Source organism: Chanodichthys erythropterus, chromosome 9 (assembly GCF_024489055.1).
Source record: "Chanodichthys erythropterus isolate Z2021 chromosome 9, ASM2448905v1, whole genome shotgun sequence".
Lineage (NCBI taxonomy): Eukaryota > Metazoa > Chordata > Actinopteri > Cypriniformes > Xenocyprididae > Chanodichthys > Chanodichthys erythropterus.
The window spans coordinates 24,447,936-24,464,730 of NC_090229.1; the positions used below are offsets into that span (position 1 = coordinate 24,447,936).

General features: G+C 41.1%; 1 protein-coding gene across 6 annotated transcripts in view; it reads left to right on the forward strand.

Annotated features, from left to right (window-relative positions):
• The window catches only part of ep400 (E1A binding protein p400), a 39,743-nt gene that overhangs the window by 19,546 nt on the left and 3,402 nt on the right, over nucleotides 1-16,795 (forward strand). Inside the window, exons 23-53 of one of the 6 annotated variants that reach the window (XM_067395113.1) lie at nucleotides 1,312-1,512; nucleotides 3,702-3,863; nucleotides 3,993-4,133; nucleotides 4,893-4,975; nucleotides 5,058-5,356; nucleotides 5,442-5,644; nucleotides 6,042-6,211; nucleotides 6,489-6,685; nucleotides 6,770-6,881; nucleotides 7,123-7,428; nucleotides 7,644-7,718; nucleotides 7,819-7,953; nucleotides 8,287-8,331; nucleotides 8,695-8,845; nucleotides 8,940-9,175; nucleotides 9,261-9,434; nucleotides 9,521-9,571; nucleotides 9,645-9,781; nucleotides 9,966-10,022; nucleotides 10,230-10,308; nucleotides 10,474-10,668; nucleotides 10,943-10,988; nucleotides 11,089-11,201; nucleotides 11,337-11,496; nucleotides 11,687-11,823; nucleotides 12,350-12,568; nucleotides 12,658-12,835; nucleotides 13,243-13,293; nucleotides 14,303-14,442; nucleotides 14,536-14,688; nucleotides 16,048-16,101. In XM_067395113.1, the coding sequence (XP_067251214.1) occupies nucleotides 1,312-1,512; nucleotides 3,702-3,863; nucleotides 3,993-4,133; nucleotides 4,893-4,975; nucleotides 5,058-5,356; nucleotides 5,442-5,644; nucleotides 6,042-6,211; nucleotides 6,489-6,685; nucleotides 6,770-6,881; nucleotides 7,123-7,428; nucleotides 7,644-7,718; nucleotides 7,819-7,953; nucleotides 8,287-8,331; nucleotides 8,695-8,845; nucleotides 8,940-9,175; nucleotides 9,261-9,434; nucleotides 9,521-9,571; nucleotides 9,645-9,781; nucleotides 9,966-10,022; nucleotides 10,230-10,308; nucleotides 10,474-10,668; nucleotides 10,943-10,988; nucleotides 11,089-11,201; nucleotides 11,337-11,496; nucleotides 11,687-11,823; nucleotides 12,350-12,568; nucleotides 12,658-12,835; nucleotides 13,243-13,293; nucleotides 14,303-14,442; nucleotides 14,536-14,688; nucleotides 16,048-16,101 (4,460 nt within the window). Of the gene's footprint in view, nucleotides 1-1,311; nucleotides 1,513-3,701; nucleotides 3,864-3,992; nucleotides 4,134-4,892; nucleotides 4,976-5,057; nucleotides 5,357-5,441; nucleotides 5,645-6,041; nucleotides 6,212-6,488; nucleotides 6,686-6,769; nucleotides 6,882-7,122; nucleotides 7,429-7,643; nucleotides 7,719-7,818; nucleotides 7,954-8,286; nucleotides 8,332-8,694; nucleotides 8,846-8,939; nucleotides 9,176-9,260; nucleotides 9,435-9,520; nucleotides 9,572-9,644; nucleotides 9,782-9,965; nucleotides 10,023-10,229; nucleotides 10,309-10,473; nucleotides 10,669-10,942; nucleotides 10,989-11,088; nucleotides 11,202-11,336; nucleotides 11,530-11,686; nucleotides 11,824-12,349; nucleotides 12,569-12,657; nucleotides 12,836-13,242; nucleotides 13,294-14,302; nucleotides 14,443-14,535; nucleotides 14,689-16,047; nucleotides 16,102-16,795 lie in introns of all 6 variants that reach the window. The other 5 variants (XM_067395111.1, XM_067395110.1, XM_067395112.1 and 2 more) reach the window with 5 other exon arrangements.

The window sequence follows — 16,795 nt, forward strand, 5'->3', positions numbered from 1 at the left end:
ACCAAAAGATTTCATAATTCATAACAGGAAATGTGTCAGATTCTGGGAGTGAGCACATTAGTAATTTTAGTTGAAAACCAAAGAGTGCATCTTCATTTTAAAATGTTGTGTAATTGTGCTTCTCTGTGCAAAAATGCTGTCCCGACGAAGCCTTAATTCTGCCTCTTCCTGCATTATAACATTCATATATGTCTTGAAAGAGCCTACTAGACAGCACTAGGAGATCCAGAGAGAGCGCGTTTGAATTTGCCATGGTATTAATCTGAATGTAGTATATAATTGAATAGCGGGAATGACGGCTACATTCGTATAGCATTTGCGTGTGTCTCGACAGTAACAAATAAAGCCACAATAAGCTCATGGAGCTAACTTGTCAATCATTTTGATGGATGGTGACGCTGAGAAAACTGACAAAAAAGAGGACTGCTGTACTCGCATATGACTTGCATAAACACATTTTTGTACACTTTGAAATATTGCCTTGTAAAAGCGAACTGAACCAAGAAGAAAATGCAACCTTGTACCAAATTTAGTCCCTGTTTCAGAATAAAACAAATGATTCATAGGTGTGAAAATGCCCTTAGACCCATAACTCACAATCTGCAAGTGAAGTGGTATGAAATGTTTGCAGATGCTTTTCAATGCAGATGTTCTCCTCCCCAGAAAACATGCTCATATCAGTTATTTGTTCCTAGGAAGCAGGGTTTTTGTTGTGTTATTTGTTGCTATCTCTGATCTTAGTGTTAGTTAATTATTTTAATATACCATAAGTAATGTTTTCTGAGGGTTCGCTGTAATCCCTAACTCTAGAATTTTCATTTTCACTTGAACTAACCCAAACTATAAGCCAGCATGAAATGGAGATCATGAACAACTTTTTTTTCTTCTGTATTTGTCCAAAGGGAATTGATAGGATAGTTGTTGTTTGATAATTGTTGTGATCTCATATGAGATGCACACGTCATCATAGAAGTTGTTTTTGATTAATGTTTTTGATTTAATGATTACAAGGACACAACAAATTTAACAAAAATAATGCACACAGATAAATAATTTATTATAAACTCTGCAATTTTCCATACATTTTGGTTTCATGATAACTTTAAGCAATCACATAGCAATGCAATTTATCCGTGCACAACTTTCTAGAACTGTGGCTGCAAGTTCGACAAGCCGCAAGCACCTATCAACCAAAATCTGTACAATATAAGATTGTATGTCCCAAATAACACATTTTTTTAATCCTCCATCCCCATTACACTCACTCTGAATGGTCCATTCAGATTATTAACTCCACCTCTTCCTCCTTAGCCTCCGCAATCAAAAGCTCATCAGGACCACTCACAGCAGGAGCCACCCCTAACCCCCCCTCTACCCCTCTGGCTATGGCGGTGACAGGGGTCAGCAATATGCCTGCTGTGACCCCTCACGCCCCTGCCACCCACCCCCTCCAGCCCAGTTTGGTACCCCAGAGGCTGGTGCTCAGCTCCCAGGCCCAGGCACGCTTGCCTAGTAAGTGGCCTCCCCATCACCGACAGCAGATCGGCCCTCTTCTCTGCCCTCTCTCCCTTGTGCACCTGCACGTAAACGTTTCCTTATTATCATGCCCTCAAGCACAGCAGTAAACAACCTGAGTGAAGATCAGAGACTACAGTACGGCTCTGCTGAAGTGGGCAAGCATGCATACAGACCTCCACCAGAGGAACTAATGGTGAAAGTTCAACCCGAAGTGTGTCTGCAAACAAATCAACACCGTGTCTGCTGGCATATCTGCAATCTGATTTGAAGTGTAAAAATCTTTGGCTTCAGCAGATGACCTACAGTGGTTTCTCTCCTCACCCTTTGTAAAAAACAAGCATGAGCCCTCCAGATCTCTCTCCGGACTGCACCTGCTGCCTCCAGTTTTTCACTTCTTTTTTGACATATTTATTCCCTTCCTTTTATTCTGTTTTCCCTTCTGCAGTTTAATGACTAATCTCTTTGTTTTTCATGCAGTTCAGCTGAAGATGATCCAGAAGCTTTCTAATATGGTTTTGCCTCCCTATCTTTTCAGTGCAGCTTTTCTTCAGAGGTGTTTATTTCATTAGCCGCTTTTCCACTGTCGGGCCAGTGAAGGCCAGGGCTAACAACGTGCCAGGCGGGGCCAATAGCCTCAGTCCTCAAGGCGCGAGGCCAAAATCAAGCTGCGTTTCCACTGTCAGGCCAGTAGCCCCACAGAGATACCCTAAAACACGTCTTTAACACGCCTCCATAGAACAATGTCACACAACCCCAACATTTCAACAGCATGGGGGGCTAGCTGACTGAAAACTAGCTAGATCACAAAATGAGCATGACAGAAGCTAATGCTTGGTCTTTACTTAAAGACTTTAAGACTCGATATTTGACACATGATTTATAAGTACACTGACAGTAATTATTCATTTGTGTCAGGAGTTCTCATCAATCATTCTGAATCAAACTGGCATTTATCATTATATCGCATAAAAAGAGAACACATACTTATTCAGTCGTGCCCTCTTCCATTTATTTGTGATCAAAGGAATGCACAAAACTTTAAGAAATTAATAAAGTAAGTTTTGCTAAGTTAATAAAAATATTAACTTAATAATATACCATACGTCACATTTCTTTAGAAGAATAGCATTTCTCTTAATTTTCCTCAAAATTATGTGATCTGAGGAGGTTTAAGCGATCTTTCCCATTTCACTATACTGTTAGCCTTTCAGCCAGAGAAACAGAGAGAGCTCACAGACAGAAAACAAGAGTTATATGAGTAACCGGAATATATGTAATTCACGACACAGGAAATGAAACCATGTAAATACACAATAATATAAATCATATATGATTTGTCTTTGTTCTTCGAGCGGTTTCTGGTATTTTACATAATCATATGTGTATTTATTATGGAAATGGTTAGCATAAGTAGCCTGTAGCATTACATATAAATATATTTCTGCCTCATACGGTGATCAGAATCCCCATCAAATCACAATCGGAAGTTATTTCATACATTAGCTGGTGTCTGAAAGTGAGTTTGAGCTGAAAATTGTTTAAAATGTCTTAAATGTTTTTTGTTAGCTGGTATCCTGATATGATAACATGGGAAATGAGCAGCGGTGTTGACCTTCTTCTGATTCAGATAAACTCTGCCTTTGCTTATTACCACTCCTCAAGCCCCAGTTGGCCTGCTTTGGACCCAGGTATTCAGTGGGCCAAAAACCCCTGGCCGTTGATGCAGAGGAATCCCCAAGGAGGCACAATCAAGCCCTGGAAATGACAGTGGAAACATGACAGGCCCTGGCACACACTATCATGCTCGTTTTTGGCCCGACAGTGGAAACACTGCTATTGTCTGTGGGTGTTAAAGAACATCAGGCTTGTGGGCGCTGCTCCCCATGTAACTATTGTTACATGGAAAACCTTTTAAACAAACAAAGTTTTGCACCCACTTTGATTTACTCTGTTGAACAGGTCAGACTGATTTCAGTTTGTTTGTTTCAGGTTTTTTATTTGTAAGGTTTTGTTGTGAAAGTGTCTTTCGTTTAACACACCCTGGTCACGCATGTCCCTTTCCGTGCTCACCCTGAAACTAACTAAAATGTTTTTTTTTGTTGTTGTTGTTGTTTTCCTCAAGAGATACATTTTCAGTCTCTTTGCACTGTAATTTAACAGTAGTAATTTTTCCTCTACTGAAGGTGGAGATGTAGTGAAGGTTGCTCAGTTAGTTGGACAGGGCCGCATCACCCAGCCAGAGACCCCTGTGACCCTGCAGTTCCAGGGAAACAAGTTCACCTTGTCCCCGAGTCAGCTGCGGCAGCTCACCACCGGCCAGCCACTGCAGCTCCAAGGTACACTCGGTAATGTCCAGCCCATATTCATCCTCTCTCTGTCTCATTTCACTGCCATATTCAGTCACTTGTGTCAGTTGTTTTTATGTGTGTTCAGTGGCTTAATGTGACGCTTATATATGTACGTGTCTGCATTAGGAAACATCCTGCAGATTGTGTCAGCCCCCGGGCAGCCTCTTCTCAGGCCACAGGGACCACCTATGGTGATGCCTACAGTGCCCCAGGCTGTGCCTGTCCAGAACTCCTCAGGCACGCCACCCCCTGCCACCACACCACAAGGTGAGACACTGCTCCATCCTGAAGCTGATTGTTATTCTGATTAGTGATCGACCATCGCCTAAATGACTGGTTCTCAACCTTTTTGGCAACACTGCTCAAGACTGCTAGTTGTTGTTCCAGTACCTGCTTTTAGCTACCTGTTTTCAATGTTTGTTTGTTTTTTGTTAGTTTTTTTTTTTTTTTTTTAAATACTTGACAAAACTGACATTTTTGGCATTATTGTGTGTGTTATTGTTCGTTCAAACGTGAAAGAGAACTTGATTCTGGCGTATGCACGATAGTTGCACGGGTCTTTCTGTGTGTCGTGTTTGTGTGAGGAGAAAGGACATTCCCTGCATGTTCTCTTTTGGCATTTTAATGGTTAAAAAGCATTTGTATGAATAAGAGTGTGATCATATATTGTAACTCTAGCCAAAGGATGACAGAAAAAACGGATGCTACGTTAATTGCGTTAAATTTTACGTATTGAACTGGAAAAAAATTAATAGTGTGCGTTAATGTTGATGGCACTAATTGATTTATTTCAGTTCTAAAAATTTTCAAAAACTTCCTAGACCGGGGGAACACTGGTTCTTAAATAAAAAAAACTTACAGTTAACAAAAAATAATAATAATTTTTCAATTTTGTTCATTGTCATTTTGCGCTCCCTTAAAAGTGTGCTGAGGCCCCCTTGAGAACCACTGACCTAAATATGTAATATCCTACTGCTGTCTTAGATCATTTCAACTTAAACTCTCTTTCTGCCTGTTTCCATAAAGCAACCAACATGGCAACCACAGTCACTCCAGCTACAGCAGACACAGAAACAAACGCCAAACTCTCAGCTAACGCCACAACACAGGTGAGTTTGCAAGACATGTTAAAGGAAATGATGAGGCCCATTGAATAGTTGTGAATGCTGAATGCTGTCTTTGTCTCTTTAGGAGTCAAGTGAGGAAAGAAACAGGCAGCTGAAAGAGCGTCTGGCTAGTTTATTTCACGCAAACGAACGACGTTCTTTGCGTTCCGTGCTGTATGGCTCAGACCTGATCAAGACCTGCTCCGTTTATGAGGGACGCCCTCCACCGGCCTTCCCCGCTCCCCAGCACTCCCGCTGGTCCTGGGTTGGCAGAGACAGCTGTATCAGAGCTCAGCAGACATGCGTGTCCACAGTGGCTCCACTCCGCTCAGCGATTCTCTCCAACACAGAGCAGGAGGCGGCAGCAAGCATCTTGTTGAAGAGGTCTGGATTTGACAATGAACTCCTTGCCATGAAAGCAGTTTTGTGAGCTTTTTGTGATCTAATTCTGCTTCCTGTTATATTTTAGGTTCTCCTGCATACTTCCTGCTGTTGTGGCCCCTCCCCCTCAGCTGTATGCATCCAATCCTCCACCATTTTACAGTATAGCACAAAAATCATTCAGGCGACGACTACAGGAAGTGTCTGCTCCACACAACGCAGAGATCCGTAACTTAGCCTCTCCTCCAGTCGCCAGCTTCCCTGATATACATATGCTAGAGATGGATTCAGGTGTGGACAGTTACCTTCAGATTTTAATTTTACATATGCTAATTAATATTTAGTTGAGCATATCATAATTCATTCTAACTTTACAGTACTGTTTAAAAAATGTGGGTCAGTAAGATTTTTTTTTTTATATGTAAATAAATATGTAGTGTATGTGTTATACTAGTCACTTTTATAATCCATAAATATCAGCATAAAGTCTGGCCCACTTTTGCAGCATATTCTTCCCAGTCACAAACTGTTTGGTCACTTTACATGTCAGTCAGATGGTGTCTTTCTTTTAAACTTGGATAATAACACAATAACAGAATTTCATGGAGAAAAAAAAAAAAAATTATATATATATATATATAATATGGCATGGCATTATTTGATATAATGTTCCTGTAATTGTTTGCAGGAAAACTGGAGGCGTTGTCCATCCTGCTGCAGAAGCTGAGCGTCGAGAACAGGCGTGTTCTGATCTTCACCCAGATGACTAGCATGCTAGACATACTGGAGGCCTTCTTAGACCACCGTCACCTCACCTACGTACGGCTGGATGAGAGTCTGTCAATGGAGGAGAGACAGGTAAGAGACCTGGAGTAATATATTTTGCTGTCTGTTGCCCTTGCCAAGTCCTGGTCCTGCTGAGGCTGTGTGGGTTTCTGAGCTGTAATTGAAAGTGCATTGAGCCTTCTTCCCTCCCTGTTGGATTTAGTTCCACAAAGAGCATCAAAAGATGCTTACACATCAATTAAACACTATCAACACCACTACTGATAAATGCACATTTGATCTTGGTCATCTTGTATTAAAAAATGCAATGCTTAACTCATCTTGTTCCTCATGTCCCGTTTGCTTTCAGGTGCAGGTCAAGAGGTTTAACCGCAACAGACAGATCTTCTGCACCATCCTGACAAATCGCTGCTGCTCGGCCATGGGTCAAGTGTTTGATGCAGATACAATTGTGTTTTACGACACGGACCTAAATCCCAGCATGGACATGCGCACACAGGAATGGTGTGACAAGATCGGTCGCTCCAAAGACATCCACATCTACAGGTCAGACTGAGGGTCAAATTTAGATTTAAATTACTTGTTAGGTTTATATTTGTAAGCTTTTATACTGATGCTGTGCTTTGTCAGGTTGGAGAGCGGGAACTCCATTGAGGAGAAGCTCTTGAAGAATGGCACTAAAGACCTTATACGAGAGGTAGCTGCACAAGGCATGGACTACACTCTGGCCTTTTTAACACAGGTAAACACATGTACAGCTGTTTTCTTTGTGTAGACCCACTCTTGCACTTCATTGCGATCACTGTTATCTTTTACATTGAGGGTCTGTTTCAAAACCTAGTCAGTTATGAGATTACATTTCAGTTAGGATGTGACCTATATAGGAAGTAGACAAGGTGTCAGCTCACTAGGTTTTGGAACAGAGCCTGACATTCACAAGCCACATAATGCTCACATTATAAATATGTGCTGGCCTTTCACAGCGCACCATTCAGGATCTGTTTGAGGTGGAGGCCGGCTCTGGAGAGAAAGTGGAGGAGTTTGTGGTCCTCCACCAGGAACCCTCCCCATCTGAATCCATTCCTCCTCACGTGGCCAGACCCTACATCCAGGCCCTGAATACCATCCGACTGGAGACTCAATATGAAGATGACGAGGAGAAGACGGAGGTAAACAGACATGTGAAAACTGATAAAGAGGAAGTGGGAGGACAGGAAGAGATGGATGTGGAGGAAGGGATGAGAGAGGAGACGTCACAGTTGGAGGAGCTGGCGGCAGTGATGGAGCAGGTGAGGTTATAGAAATGTAGTGTTACTTGAACATTTTGTTGATATTCTGTAAAATTATTAATGTCTTTACTGTCACTTTTGATCAAGTTCAATTCATCCTTGCAGAATAAAAGTATTAATTGTCACTATTAAATGTCACTGACCCTTAAAAATACATTGCGAAAAATGAAGAAAAGATGTGATGTGTTGATTGAAGTTTGTGGTGTGTTGTCTAGCTTACTCCTATTGAGAGATACGCACTGCACTATCTGGAGTATCTGCACATCAGTGAGGATGAACAGGTTATAAAGGTATGAAACCGATTTTAGATATGAGAATACACGTGTTATGCCCACCCTGTAAGTACTTAAATACAGATTGTTTAATTGTCTATGTTTGTGTGAGTTACAGGAGCGCATAGAGGCTGCTAAGAGAGGCTGGGAGCTGCAGCAGCAGCAGAAAGTGAAGGTGGAGAAAGAGGAACAAATGATTCTAGAAGATGAGGAGGATCTGTTCACCTACACCAGAGAGGATGCATACAACATGGTACAATTCACTGTCCATTAAACATATTTTGCTGGACTGTAATACTTTTACCCCTTTGTGAAACTTCTATTCTGTTGATACTTTTGAAAAGGTTTTTAACCAAGTAAATCCAAATTTAGTCTTGAGGTTTTTTGAAAAAAATAATCTTAAACATTTTATTTAGTTTTATTTTTGAATAACTAAACCTGGCTCTCGCCATGAACATAGCCATAGATGCTGGAATGGTGTTAAAGGGGAAAAAAAAAACAACATGGTACAAATATGTTTGCTTTTCAGTAGGAAGTGATGTCATGTAGTTTTAGATTTGATATCATTTCCCAATCCTTTTTACAGGAGTATGTTTTCGAGAATGAAAATGGACAGACAGAAATAATGCCGGTAAGTTGAAGACTGCACACTCTTAAAATAAATAAAAGCAGGAGGGAGTATTTTGGGTGAATCTCACAAAAACACAATTTACTGCTAAATTAAATTTACTGTAATCAGAATGAGGATTTTTGCTATACTGTAATAAGATAAATTGAGAGGAAATATGCTTATTATTGTCAAAAATAATGTTGCAATGCCAAAAATCTACAGGATACTAAAAATAGGCTTGATTTGTCTTTTTTAAGGTAAATATATATATTTCATTTGTTTTTGATTTTGGCTTGAAATTCTTAGTTTTGTGAGACTTACCCCAATATTAAATCTGAAAGTCTGAAAATTGTTTCTAACTCTTACTGTTCCTCTATTCTTTAGCTGTGGACTCCCCCAACTCCTCCACAGGATGATAACGACATCTACATTGACTCTGTAATCTGCCTCATGTATGACACTGCGCCCATGCCCGAGTCCAAACTGCCCCCGGTCTACGTCCGCAAAGAGCGCAAGAGACACATGGACCCATCAGGTTTGACTGCTCAAGAGACACTGCCGACATCTGAACTTACTCTGCTCAAACAGATGCTAAATTCTCTCTTTCCCTCTCTTCCCCCTCTCGTCAGCTCTGGGACGTAAGAAAAAGAAGGGCCATGGAGAATCAGTGATTCCTCCGCGCTCTCTCTTTGATAAGGCCAGTCTCCTCAAGGTGAGGCGGGAAGGCAAAGATCAGAAAAAGAACTTCTCTCTGAAGCAACAGGCTCCGTTCGCCAAACCACTGCCATCACTGCTCAAACCAGCCATGGAGGCCGGACAGGACAACCCTGAGTGGCTCATCAGTGAGGACTGGGCCCTGCTACAGGTACTAGATCCATCATGTCATTGCACTATCACTGCATGTGTATTACAACCACACATAAGCTGAGGTTGTTACTCTGTTTTGACAGGCTGTAAAGCAGTTACTGGAACTTCCTCTGAACCTGACCATCGTGTCTCCAGCTCACACTCCTAACTGGGACCTGGTGAGCGACGTGGTGAACTCCTGCAGTAGGATTTATCGCTCACCAAAGCAATGCCGTAACCGCTACGAGAATGTCATCATTCCAAGAGAGGAGGGCAAGGTGAGAGATCATACCAGTATCACCTGGTTGTGGGTTTTCTTATTTACTTTCTTTAACATTTTCCTTGTGACATAATTGTCCTGCAGCTAATATATGAAGCTAACCCTAAGAAGAACAAGACCAAGAGCATTTATAAGGTATGTTAAAAAAAAGTAAAGATTTTTTTTTCTTTTGTATTATTGGCTAATAATGGTTTTCTGTCTTGCGCAGTCCAAGAACAGTCGTCCTCTGCGCACGTGTCAGATCTACACACAGGATGACAACGCCACACAGATCCAGTTGTACAACAGCCGTTTTGAGCTAATGAAAATCATCGCTAGCAAGAGGAGCCCACCCATAAAACCACTGTATGTGCAGGCAGTGTCCAACACACAAACAGCATTAAAAGCAACTTGATAATTTAGATTGTCAGGAAGTAAAAAAAAAAAAAAAAAAACTACTTAATTGTAGTATTTGATTCTAATTTTAGCAAAGCAAAAATAGAATCCGCTTCATAATTTTGGGTGTTTTTGTTCATGTTTTTGTTTCTAGACTGGGCATGAATCCTTTCCAGAAGAACCCCAAGCATGCCTCTGTGCTGGCTGAGAGGTATAGACTCTGACATGTTACTGTGCTTGTACAAAATAAGTTCTGAAGTAATGTACTTTTAATATTGGCCATTTTGGACTGATACTGATCATTACAAAAAAAAATCTGTTGGAAGATACAGTCTTTAAAATATTGTACATATTTAGTTACATTTAATATATATTTGTGTTTAAACAGCTCCTAATTTTTTCTTTCTTTTGTGTACAGCGGGATAAGCTACGACAAACCTCTGCCTCCTATCCAGGTTGCCTCTCAGAGAGCTGAGAGAATCGCAAAGGAGAAGAAGGTAAGATTTAGTTCAAGAACTGCTTAACTTTTTGATCAAATAAATGCATAAGATACTTTTTTTTCATTCAACATTAAAAAAATGTCACTGACCCCAAACTGTTATTTATAAATAATTTTTCTTGACTGCTGCTTGTTTTAAACCCTCCTCTCTATTCCTCTGTAGGCACTAGCCGAACAGCAGAGGGCTCAGCAGTTAGCCCAGCAACAACAGCAGCAGACTACAGGAACCGCCCAGCCTCAGGGAGCTGCCGCACAGCCTCAAACCCAGCCACAGGCTACTGCAGCAGGTGCACAGGCCGCCGGAGTGCCTCAGCCCAGCCAACCTGGAGCAGCAGCAGTCCCCAACACCGCTGTACTGGTTAGACTCCTATAACACTGCATGTTAAAAGTCACACTGGACCTTGCTTGCACCTGTATTTAGCTGTTGCATCGATGAATAGAAAGTTCAAAAGAACAGCATTTATATGACAGAAATCTTTTGTAATATTACAAATGTCTTTATTTTGATCAGTTTAATGCATCCTTGCTGAATAGAAGTTTTAATTTCTTCACACACAAAAAAAAGTTAGACATGTTATACAATCACTGAGTTGTAATAAGTTGTTCTTGTTTTGGTTTTGTTGATTCTCAAGACTGGAGCTATCAAGACTGCTGCAGTGGGCACAAGCATCCAGCCAGGTATTCTCACATTACACAACTTTTAATTGTGTTTGTTGTTACAGTTGCGAGTGCTGTTGACATGAGTGCTCATTCTTGTATATTTCTGTTTAAACCTCAGCAACGGCTACAGTGAGTGGGAATGTGATTGTAAACACTGTGGCTGGAGTTCCTCCCAGTCAGTTCCAGGCAAACAAACGTCTGGCATCTCCAGTCATACCTGGAGCCCTGCCTGTGAGTTCTGACCACCCTCACGCAGCACACAATTGATTTAAAATGATCAAATTTGATTTATTATTATTCTCAATTGATTCTTAATTTGTACCACTTTGTCCTGTTTATTTGTTAAATATTTGTTTACTTCCACAGACTGCAGGAACGGCCACAGCTCAGGTGGTTCACACTCAGCAGAGAGCAGTGCCTGCATCAGCTGCCCCAGCAGAGGTCGTTGCCATAGCGACGGGTCAGAGCGTGAGAGCTGTTACCCCAGTGACCGCATCAGCTGTGGTGTCCACTAATCTGACTTCGGGTCAGTCCCAAACACGCACGCTGGTGGCTCCAGGTAGACTAAATGCCATCCTTAGAGAAGCCATGCGTGTTTTGGGTTCTCTGGTGGCGAATCGATTCAGAGAGTCACACTACCGCATTGTTTTAATTTAATTAGCTTGACTGTCTGCCATCATTGTATTTTTACAACATTTTTTTTTTTGCTTCTCTAGCTCCAGGTATGCAGTTGTCTCAGGGTAAGCTCACACAAGCTCAATTCCAGCTCCTCCGACAGCAACAGTTACAGCAGCAGCAGCAGCAACCACAAGCCACATCTCCACAGATCAAAGCAGTAGGAAAGCCACAGCAGGTACACATACTCTAAGTATGGAAGATGACGTTGTAGTGACAACCCCCCCCCTCAAGTATAAGAAATTACATTCAATTGGTTTGATTATGCACTAATCTTTTTTTTTTCTTATGCATTATATAGTAAGCTATGCGTTTTTACATTAATATCATTCGTATATAATTAATCATTAACTGACAGTTTGTGGAGACTCTATTTTGAGGGAGGACCCGATTTGCTTTCTGATTTGCTTTGCTGACCTAGTCTACTTTTGAGGTTTTACTATGGTGAAAGAAGGCTAGATGCAATTACAGAATTCCTCAGTGTTGCTAAACCCTTCCTCCGTGTTGTTTGTCAAGAATCAACCCTCATGTTTCCGTTTGTCTATAATCATAACTACAGTTAGCAGGTGCCTTCAACCGATATATATTGACCAATATTTCTCATTTTAGTATTAACTGGATTAATTTATCAGATTACTGATTTCACCATTGGTTGTAGTGTATACTTCCTTTGTAGTCATGTTTTAACAATTTATTTTCTCCAGGAGTTGCTGAAGAAGCAGAAGCTACAGATGTCCCAGCAGCAGGTTGCAGCGGCAGTAGCTGCAGCTCAAGGTCAGCAGGCTGCATCTACTCAGCAGCCACAGCAGGTTCACGCCACACCCGCAGCCACGGCCAACCCTCAAATAGCTGCAGTCGCTGCACCCAGAGCGGGAGCTATGCTCGCTGGAACTACTGTCACCAACTTACAGGTGGCCAGACTGGTAAGCGCCCATACACACATCTAGACTAACCCTTTCCAATATACTCGAGTGCACAATCATTTTATATACATGTATGTCTTTTCATTCAGACACGTGTCCCAGCCCCAGGAACTATTCAAGCTCAGCCAGGTCAAACCGCCCAGGTGACTCTGACCAAACCACCTCCTGTAGTCTCGGTTCCTGCTGTGGTCTCCTCCGCCGGAGTCACGACCCTTCCCGTCACTGTGGCCGGCATTAGTGTCGCCATCGGACAGACGCAGAAAACAGGTAAAGGCTTGCTCTGAAACAAGTGGAGAATTTACAAGTAGTCATTATTTACTAAGGGTTACACTTGCTAGTCAGTTAGACTTGTTGCCGTAGCACCGTTGTTATTGTTAACTAAAACTATAAAAAATTTGTAGAATTTGTAAAATTTTAAATAAAGCTAACATAAAATAAAACATAAAGATTAGATGAAAATGTATATTTGAAGAAACCTAGGGCATTTGCACCTGGCCACGTGTGTTTTTACTGATCAGATAGCTATCTGATTTGTTAAAACTGTTCCATTTACACTTGGCCACACAAAGGTGTCTCTGCAAAAACTATATAAATCGTCAATTCCCGCGCTAAATGCAAATTTAACAGAGTTCATGTCAATGAAAGCAACAGAGCTGCATTTTATTTATCATCAGCTAATCTCAAGATCAAAGACCGCAATAGGAGAGAGAGCAGCATCAGCACTGGTAAGATAATTTAGTCTTATTACTTTAAATGAAGATGATTGTTGAGTTTCAGTTTCATTTGCGGCAGTTCGCGTTGACTTGCTGAGGAGATACTCAGCTGCTCATCTCCGGCGATGCGTGTTGCAGCAGTAGTCATATCTGGCTGTATAATTTCATATAGCTCTCACGTTTATTTTTTAAACATTTTGGGAAGAGTTAAATTGACATGTGGCTTCAACAACTAGATGCATTTACACTTGTCCATTTTAATCTGGAATGCTTCTCAGACTACGTCCTGAAGTGGTTTGAGTGATCGGATTTAAATCCATCTCGAAAGCCTTTCGGAGGGCATTTACACCTGGTCTTTTCACGATCGGATCAGAGAAAATGCATGAAGTGACCAGATGTAAACAGGCCCTTAGAAAATTAGAAATGTTGCCTTGGCAACTCCCTGAAATAAGTATAAGTACTAAAATGACTAAAACTAAAACTGAAATAAATATAAATTAAATCTAAATATTTTATATATTTATTTATTTAAAAAAAAATTACAAAACTTACTAAAACTTTACATTACTAAAACTTTAAAGTTAAAATGAAAACTGAAAATATAAAAATAAAAATAAAAGAAAATTCAAAATATGAATAAATGCTATAAAAGTATAAAAGCACTTATTTTATACCGAATATTCAATATATTTGGTGTCAAAAGTGAACCCAGAGTTATTTGTGTTCATAAGGTACATTAGATGCAAACTGCACTGCATGTGCAGCAAACATCTGGTGATCTCAGTTTATTTGAAGCCAAAATTATTGTGAACCGCCCTAAAACGAATCAATTATCATCCAGAGGCTTACTGAAACTATAGTGAGTGGCACACAACCGTTTTTCGCTCCGTTTATGACCATGCAAGCTGGTCTCTGGCAGTGGAGATGCATGCTTTATTTTCACGCCTACATTGTCCAAGTGTCAGTAACAACGTTATAGGGGCTCTAGTAGACTAATGTGTGTGTGTTTGTGTTTGTGCAGGTGGTCAGGTGGTGACCCATCCGTTCCAGGTGCAGCAAGTTCAGCAGCTGTTGCACAGACAAAAGCAGCAGGCCGCTGCGCAAGCTGCCGTCCAGAAGGCAGCACAGCCACAGCAAACACAGGCTTCTGTGCAGCAAAAGGTACCAGTCAGCCAATGTGATTTATTTTTTTAATTGAGCTTCATCTATATAAATGTCCCTTCAACCCCTCTCCCTCTTTATTTCTCTGTTCAGCTTGGCACTCAGCAGGCTGCTCAAACCACAGCCCAGCAGCAGCAGAAAGTGACATATGCCACCACCACTCAACTGCAGCCCGGCATTAAGACCCAGTTCTTCACCACCTCAATCGCACAGCCGCAGAAACCTGCCACAGCACAGCAGATACAGGTAAGAAGTTTGTAACCCAATGCATTCACTAAGAAGACAGATGCATTGAGGGAGAGTAACCAAACAAATTATATAATCGCGCCAAGTGGTACAAGGCAAACGTGCCTAGTGTGAGTACTCCCTTATTGTCTTTTCCTTTGGGAGGTCAGTACCCCAGACCTTAGGAGATCTCTTTGTATTCCAGTTAAGTTTGGGTTTGAACTGCCACAAATTCTCCTTAATAGTACACAACAGTCCAAAAAGAGCATAAATCCCATCTGGTTATACAGTGAATCCCATTCCAACCCATGAGATATCTTCTCTCATGCACCCAGAGAACCATTTTGAGTGTATCGAGACTTGTTTCAGCAGGACATGACAAAAAAAAGAGCTAAAGCTAGCTCCCTGCTTCTGCTAACACACCTCTGCTAACTTTATATAGGGCACTTCTTTAGGATAAAACTCCCTTTTGCTCTCTAGTGGTTAGGATGAAAAGTGTATCAGTTGGTTAGTGCCCCTATTATGGTATTTGAAATGTTTCTAATTTTGTTTTGGAGGTCTGCTATAACAGCTTTACGTGCATAAAATTAAAAAAAAAAAAAAAAAAAAAAAAGCTTTCATTTTCTCATAATATACTTTGCACATCACATTTTTCATTGAGATGTTGCAACTGTAATTCCTCACTATCAGCATTACCAAGTGTTTGTCCATCAACAAACCGTTGTGTATATTCCTAATTTATTACGCTCATGTGGGAACTGCGTCATTAACTGTATCAATAACAGCACATGCATTAGCCGAGTACTAATGTGAATGACTGATGTAACATTAAAATTTGTTAAACAAATCTTGCTCCATCCTTTATTACTAGATCAAAAGGTTATACAGTTGTTGTATAGCTCTGGTAATTTTACCCACTGACTCTTCACATCCTCATCCTCTGGAAGTGTTTACAAAGAGAATTTTGCTTTTGCAGAGCAGAAAACAGCATCTTCTCATCATGTATACAAAACATGAACAAGCTACTGCCTTTGAGGGTGGGTCAAAGTAGATGTTGAAGGCAGCCAATGAAGAACATAGGCTGGTATTAAGCAATTGTGTTAACCAGTGACGTGTAGCCATCACGGAAGTGGGATTCGAATTCCTGACGACGCTTTTTGGATTTTTAGTTCTTTCTGTTTTTTGAGAGACAATAACATGAAAGGTAATTTTCGAAAAAGCATAATACGGGCACTTTAAACCTCTTTAGCATCCGCACGAGCAAAGCCTGACATGTGTGATCAGAATGTAAATGTTTTGATGTGCAGTCAGTGCGATGTTGTGCTTTGTGAATGTGGCATTAGTCCCCAGCTTTGTAGTGATTTTCCCTTTTGCTTATAGGTCGCTAAGCTTCCTCAGATAGTTCAGCAGCAAATAGTATCTTCACCTCAACAGGTAAGTGTTTGGTGCACTTTGTTTGATGGAGAGAAAATTCATTCAAAGTCTGTGTAAAGCAATGTTAAATATGTGTTCTGAGTTTGTCATAAAAAAAAAATTAACCAGCCAGCCAAATTTGAATGATAAAAAAAAAGCCAAGTAAATAAAATAAGTTATCAAAATCTAGAAAAAATAAGCAGTATTCTCTGCTCTCATACGCTGGGGGTGTGTCCGCTGTCTGCGCTGAAACCATGCCCACTCGTGGAAAAGCTGCCGCCTCTCTCAACCGTTTAAATACTGCTACAGCCTACTATAATAATGGCATAAGGGGCTTTCATACTGGATAGTTTTCCCCGAGAACTAATAGTTCCCCTACGGCTGTTTTCCTGGTTGTATTCGCACTGCCAGTAGGAACTATGAAGTGACGTAAGCTGCGCTTGTTGTAGTGACCTAGAGCTAAAATCCTAGCTCCTGCGTTGCGAACACAGCAAAATCTGGGTATTTCCGCCAATAGTCCTAGGAATTATGACAAGGTCCCTTGGGATGGAAGCCCCTATGAGCACAAGGCAACTTGCACTCATTGGTGGGCACGTATTCATCGCGTCATCCAGCACATCATCGGCAGTTATTATAGTGTTAGGGGCGGGGCCATGTTCGGTGGCTCCAGCGCGTCATCGACAGTTATTATAGTGTTAGGGGCGGGGCCATGTTC